Genomic DNA, 6,910 nt, shown 5'->3' with positions numbered 1-6,910 from the left:
TTGGCTGTTTCTGATTGGACGAGAGACGTTCCATGAGTTGGAATATCCCAGGACATCCCAACTCGGACTTTTCACAGCTAATAATAAATCACTCCGCGATGAAACATTCTATAGCACGTTGATACAATTAAGCGATAACCGTTAATTCAAAGTTCTTATAATTCCAAAAGACGTTGACAATGGAACTATTTTTTTGTTGCGGAGAAACAATGGCGAAATAAACATGTTTTAATCAATAACTTCGTGTTTAAATGTTAATTGGTTGACTATAAAATTGTTTTATAAAAGCAATATAGTACTCGTGCGAGTGGGGTAGGTAAGGGATATTCCCACGGGTGTTGTTGCCTGCGCCACTCGGCCTCCGGCCTCGTGGCTACGGCCGAACACCACCCGTGGGAATATACCTTACCTACCCCACTCGCACTCGTACTATATTGCTTAAGTATTTCCTTCAGGAAATGCATAATCTATGCCAATTCCAAGGAACCTCTTCTCTCTGTCCCTCTCAATTCAACAAGTTCCAACAAGTTCCAACGTTCCAAAAACCCTACTGGCTTCCAGCACAAAAAAAGTCCCATCCTTTGAATTAGTTCTGTGGAAAACAATGTTCCTGGCTCCAGTTCAAAAATGTCTTTGCGCCCTAAGCACTAAAAGTCAGTGTTTGAAGTGCACAAGTGCGCGATAATAGATACGACCTCAATCTATAAACCACATACCTAATGTTGATGATGATTCTGATTGGATAGAATCAGTCGAACCCCTCTCAGTCGGTGATATAGTGGTCATCAGAAGCTTGATCCCTCCTCTTGTGTCTCCTCATATCCTATAAAAGACTGTCAGCAGTCACTGCCAGTTCAGACTGGAACATCTTCAAGTACGAGATTCAAGGTATGTACAATTAATCATGTTCTAAATGTAAGCTAACCGATTTCAGGCAGGAGCGATACAGTTCCAAACATTTTGTTTAGTGTGTTAGGTGTGCCGGTATCTAGTTCTTAATGTATGAAAAGAGGCTACATTACCACACACCGTGGCACGTCCATATGTATGGAAGGTGAAATTTCGCTCCAAGCTGTCGTTCTGAATCCTCCGTTTATTGATGTGTTCACAGAAGAAACAGTTCACTTAATAATGCTCTTTCAATTGCATTCCACTGACTTAAACAATGTCCTCCGTTTTAGCTTTACTGTATCCTTATCAATTCTTAAACTCAACTGAAATATCCCAGACAGTTACAAGTCTGTGTCTCCACACACCTTATCACTTCTGCTCTTCTCCAGTTAACCCTTCTGATTGGCAGAAACCTGCATCACAGAAGCACATATCCATTGACATTTTTACATTCATTTTAGATTTTTACATTCATATATTGTTATAAACTGTCACAAATGTATTTTCAAGGCTTTTGAAACTCACAAAGATGCTGACTGTGAAGAACTGGTCCTTCAAGACTACGCAGAAGCTGGTGGTCACTGGCAAGGCCCCAGGAGACGATGGGTAAGCTTACTACAAAGGTTACTAAAACACATGATAATCTACGTGCCCTCTTGAATCACAGTGACCCATATTGGATAAGGGAAGTTCCTTAAGGGAAATTCCTTAAGATGTTCCTTAAAGCTACACTCTGTGATTCTGGCGAAAAGCTGTTGATATTTGAACTAAACCAATACAATTTCTCCCCGCCCTTCTGTGCTCCTGACGGACAATGAGGACCAATTGTTGGGTCGAATTTGACAAGTGTTTTGTTTTAGAACCGTGGAATGCACTTAAAGAATATAATTATATACAGATCTATCTCTCTGTCTCACCTTCCAGGTTCTCCATCAACATCGGCGACAACGAGGACAACATTGCTCTGCACTTCAATCCACGGTTTAATGAAGGGGATTCCCAGACCATTGTGTTAAACTCCAAGAAAAATGGCTCCTGGGGGGCTTGGGAGGAGATGAAGTTCCCTTACATTTTCTCTCCCCATCAGGAGTTTGAGGTGAGTGGCATAGTTAAGCATAGTCCTCCTCTGGACTCAAACCCATGACTCATGACAGCAACCTGACAAGCAGGGGCGTAACTATAGGATGTGCAGCAGGTGCGGCTGCACCTGGGCCCGTGGGGTGTCGGGGCCAAAGGATATGCATATGTCAGCCGTATGACCCCTCCTTAATTGTACGAATGCCCAGGACACAGAAGTACCAACAGTATTTAATTACAAAAATAGTTTTATTCGTTAAAACAAGTTAAAGATAATTTATGTTTTAAAAGCAGTCTTTTAAAACAAGGTAAATGTCCACAAGGAAAGTCCAGTCACAAGCTGTCCGGCAGCTGGGGTTCGTTTGTAGTAAATCCAGCCGTGATCTTTCCAGTGTAGCCTGCAGAGGGCTTGGAGTGACGTCGTGGCCGACGCCCCCTTCCGACGAAGGGCTTCCCTGGAATTCCCCAGTGACGTCAGTCACGGCCTTTCAGCCCAGCCACCAACGCCAACACAAAAGGAACAATTACAACTCAGTCGGTTCAATATGCAACACAATAGGATGGGAGTAGATGTTTTACTTTCCTTTAGGCTGCATATTGGGGGCGTTGAGTTGTAATTCACGTTGGTTTCTCGTCGTACCGATGGAAGGTGTGGTTCCAATCCGGAAGTGGGAATCAGCAACCCTCGGATAAACAGGCACAATATAAACACACTATATAGGCCACGTAGTCCACGTCAGGAAAGGCTTACGTCCCTTAGGTTAGGAAGTGTGCGTATCGATCACCCAACAACGGCAGCTCCTTGTGAAGATGGCGTGCTCTCGTCCGTTTCCATCCGTTGCAGCCGCTCGGTTCGTCTGCCACCGTCTCGTTGTCCCTGCCGTGTCTGTGGTACGTCCGTTGTTTCCTCTTTTTGTACTCCCCCTCTTTGCCCCTCGCTCCCGCAGATAGGTTGGTAGGTAAGTGTCCCGTTAATTAGTCCAGGTGAAAGCAATAGAGTGATCAGTGCGCCCCAAGGAGAAGTCTGTGTGGAGAATAGTGTTCTATGCGCTTCACATGGTGCACGTAAATCGAAGATCACAGTGTGAACAGTGAATATAAAAGGGTGATACATTTCACAAACACAGCAAATCAAAAAGGCACAGCACACAATTTCACAGAAAGCTGGAAACACAACCCACTATCCATCTCCAGTTCCAATAGGCTGACACATATGTCTCTCGACGGGCCCCCTCCAGTATTGTGTCAAATTTCCGTTGTTTTCAAAGACAAACTGTTATTACGCTACTTACGGTCTCTACTGCTATATTCTTGAAAAGGCAAACTCATCTCCGTCATGGTTTTCAGTATTTTTTGTGGAAAATAGTAGCAATTTATAACATAATCATATGCTTATCCTACATACACTATAGAAACTATCAAAAAACTATTCAATGAAATGAATAAGTTCTTATTTTCTTTGGTATTTTTGTGATTAGAAATTATGATTGCAGGGTAATATGTATGTTGTTGTCCAATGTCAAGTCTCTAATTGATCATGTGACGATACAGTACGCTTGAGTTAAACCAATTCGAAGGTTACGACAACCTGGTTCATTGAGCACAGCACAACTTTACTCGTAACAATGCCTTTTAAGCATAAGACTGGAAGTAGAAAAAGTCAAGAGAGAAAAGAACAGGAGGAGAAGGTGGCAAAGCTGCCTAAATTAGATTATTTGGCTTTTAACACTACTGAGTCAGAGCCTTTTTTAGGTAGTCTGACATGCCTTGATGTTTTGTATATTTCCCCTTAGTAAAAACATTGAGGCAAAAGTGGCATTCATGATTTATGATTATGATGATTAAGACCTCAGCAATAATAACATGAGAGTAAAAGGAATGTAGTAAAAAAAATGATATTTAAATACCCTTACATACCCTCACAAAAACTCCATATCCCTCGGTAGGGAGCGTGGCCCCTCAAAAACAGGAAATGACTGCTGGATCCCGTCCAGCAACAGCGAGTATTGAGTTTGGAGAAGTTCTAATGTAGCACACAGTTATTTTAAGAATTGATGGACTGGATGTTTATTTAAACTTTGTGCCCTTCTGGAGAACTTCTCCATCCTCTACATTTATGACATGTATCTATAACAAATTCTATTTAAATCAAACAGAAAGTCGTCACATTTCGCTGTTAACATTTTATCAGGAGATCTGTATTAAACGCCAATAGGCTAAATAAACATACCAGATACATATACACAGAAATAATACAGTACATATATACTGTCTTTGTTCGTTCGTTCGTTATTCCGTGTGTGATTATTTATATAAATACAAAAAATGATCTGTATTCATCATCAAGTCCAAATGTGAACCAGAGTCTCGCCAGACCGCAGTGTCGGCCTGCTTCCTCGATTGCCTTTAGAATAAATCCCAAATCCCGTGTGTGAAAGTTATCCCAAGAAGAAAAACAGACCTCTTCAAAATCAAAAATAGCAATGCATTGCTACCGGAAAAAAATACTGCTTTTCTCACCAGATCCCGAGCTGAATAAGGTCCTCCGTATTCCTGTAGTCTCTAATCTTGCTTTGTGGATCGGTCCAGAGAATGCATTATGTGGAATGTATTTCAATAAACATACATATAAACAAAAGATCGTTATTACAAAACTGGCACTTGGCTGTCTAAGTCGTATTTAAAGTAGGATTATGTAGGAATTGCTAATCGCTAACGAGATGCTAGCGGCTAAACCTAGCAAACCTCTTGAAATTAGCTTACTTTGACACTATGACAAACTAGTGAGTCAACAACTTTCCTAACAAAGTGAAACATTAAGCAAGTGCAACACAAGACAAAGCAAGACGGCAAATAAGCTCAGGACTCTGTCAGTGGAGCAGTTTGTGTTTCTGTTGGGTGACCACGTGAGATCTTCAGAATGTTTGTGCCTGTTGAGTTCCTTTGTTTTTTGGGTGTTGGCTGCCAAGTTGCCTTTTGAGCGTCTGCAAATGTGATGGTTGTGCCGTTCTGCTTGTATCACAAATTCTTAAAAAATATAGTTGAGCTCCCTCCAGTTTTGATGTTTCTCCCCAGATCAGGCCCTTAAGTCTGAAAAATGTATTCCAAATTTCATATGAAGCTTTTTATTTTTCAAATTGCCTCTGACAGGACTAAAACAGTTAGTAAAAGATAATTCAAAACCAGAGATAATAACAAGAACAAGAATTGTGACAACGTAGTAATATATTTAAATAATAATTTATGCCTCTTGCTATGCTGAACAGGCAATATAAATTAATCTGAATAATAGCCATTGTATACTATCTAAATAATAATGTGCTCATCATGTATAAAACTCTTTCCACTTTTTATTCATGTTCAAGGTCACCTTCAACTTCAACGACCAGCAGTTTGATATCAAGCTTCCTAATGACAACATGATGTACTTCCCCAATCGCTTTGGGGTTTTTAAGTTCAAGCACATGCATTTTGAGGGAGCGGTCAGGATCCACAGCATCAGCATCACATGAGGAGACCGACAGCATCAGCCATCTGTGGGCCTCTTTTAGAGGCTCATCCTCAGTGTCTGAATGTCTACTGTGATTCACCTTTTGGTTATAATTGATAGCATTAAGAGAAAAACAATTCACTTCAGTTAGGAGAATATGTTCAGCTTAAGTCAGTCAGTGTTTATGACGAATCCAAACACAGAACTAATATAAATAAAAACCACTATGACACAGTGTTGTAGTCTTTTGGTTACAATTGATATTGAATTCACTCCACTTCATTTTCAGCTATAGTCAGACAGTAGGAATGAAGAATCCAAATATGGCACTAATATGAATAAAAACCACTGCAAAAACAATAAACAATGTTAACCACTCTCTTTACCATGTTCTGCTTCAAATCTTCAAAGTCAATCATATGAACCTACATTCGCTCTAAGCCCTTTTTGTAACGAACGGTGTAATGACAGACAGCAAAACTCAATTGCACGACTCGGACACATGGGTAAGGAATAGGCAAAAACTTTTACTAGCAGAGATCGGTACGCAGATAGACAGTCCAAAGGCAGGTAAACAAATCCAACAAGGAGAAGGCGGCGACAGGGTTCGCTGTAGGTCAGGTCAGGGTTCGGTACACAGGCAGGCAGTTTGAAGATCTTTTGGATAAATCCAGTAGGGAGAAGGCAAAAGCAGGGTTCGTTACAGTTTTTCTCAATTGCTTTGGCACATTTTTCCATTCACTGTTTACTTTTGCAAAACAGCTCAAACAAAGCCCTTAATAGAAGCTGAAATAACCAAAACACTATATGATGTTTTCAGAATGACACCACTTTCTCAAAACTTATCACACACCCATCAAAACCAAACATTTCCATCAAAACCTACAATTTGTGCTCAATTGAAAATGTATGTTCTCATTTATTTAACAATGGATAACAAAATTCAAACTACAGCTATCAATATCAACCTCTGAATCCAACACTTCAACTTTTGTGCAACACCCTCACAGTATTGATTATTTTACCAATGACAACATACTACACTTTGGGTTTTGTACTGAGCACTCTTACTTAGGGAATATACTGTCAGAAAGTATTTGAAATATGAAAATTTGTATACAGTAAAATATTGTAGTACTGTTTTTGTATTGCTGAATACTGTAAAAGATTTTGTAAACAAGGTCCTGTCAACACCATTGATTTACATTTGTTCTATAGTGTACAAAATGGCAAAGATTGACAAAAAAAGATTTATTTTGCAGTAATTTTTTCACATTCTCCACAGAAATCAAAATGACAGGCTGCAATATGCAGGAAAAAAAAGGTCAAATATCAAACAAAATGGTCCATAAAAGCCTGTAAATATTCATTTTTAGGGGTTGTCGAGGCGGGCCTGACGATCAGGCCACATGTTTTCATCCACATCACAATTTATGTTTTCCATAGCAATGC

General features: G+C 40.0%; 1 protein-coding gene across 1 annotated transcript; it reads left to right on the top strand.

Annotated features, from left to right (window-relative positions):
- Window positions 1–1,420: 1,420 nt before the first annotated feature.
- LOC122131295 (beta-galactoside-binding lectin-like) lies at window positions 1,421–5,480 on the top strand. Its single transcript, XM_042706159.1, has 3 exons — window positions 1,421–1,497; window positions 1,816–1,987; window positions 5,334–5,480. The coding sequence occupies exons 1-3, from the start codon at window positions 1,421–1,423 to the stop codon at window positions 5,478–5,480; spliced, it is 396 nt and encodes a 131-aa protein (XP_042562093.1).
- Window positions 5,481–6,910: the final 1,430 nt, after the last annotated feature.

The sequence above is a fragment of the Clupea harengus genome, unplaced genomic scaffold (genome assembly GCF_900700415.2).
Source record: "Clupea harengus unplaced genomic scaffold, Ch_v2.0.2, whole genome shotgun sequence".
NCBI lineage: Eukaryota > Metazoa > Chordata > Actinopteri > Clupeiformes > Clupeidae > Clupea > Clupea harengus.
This window is presented reverse-complemented; position numbering and strand designations above follow the sequence as displayed.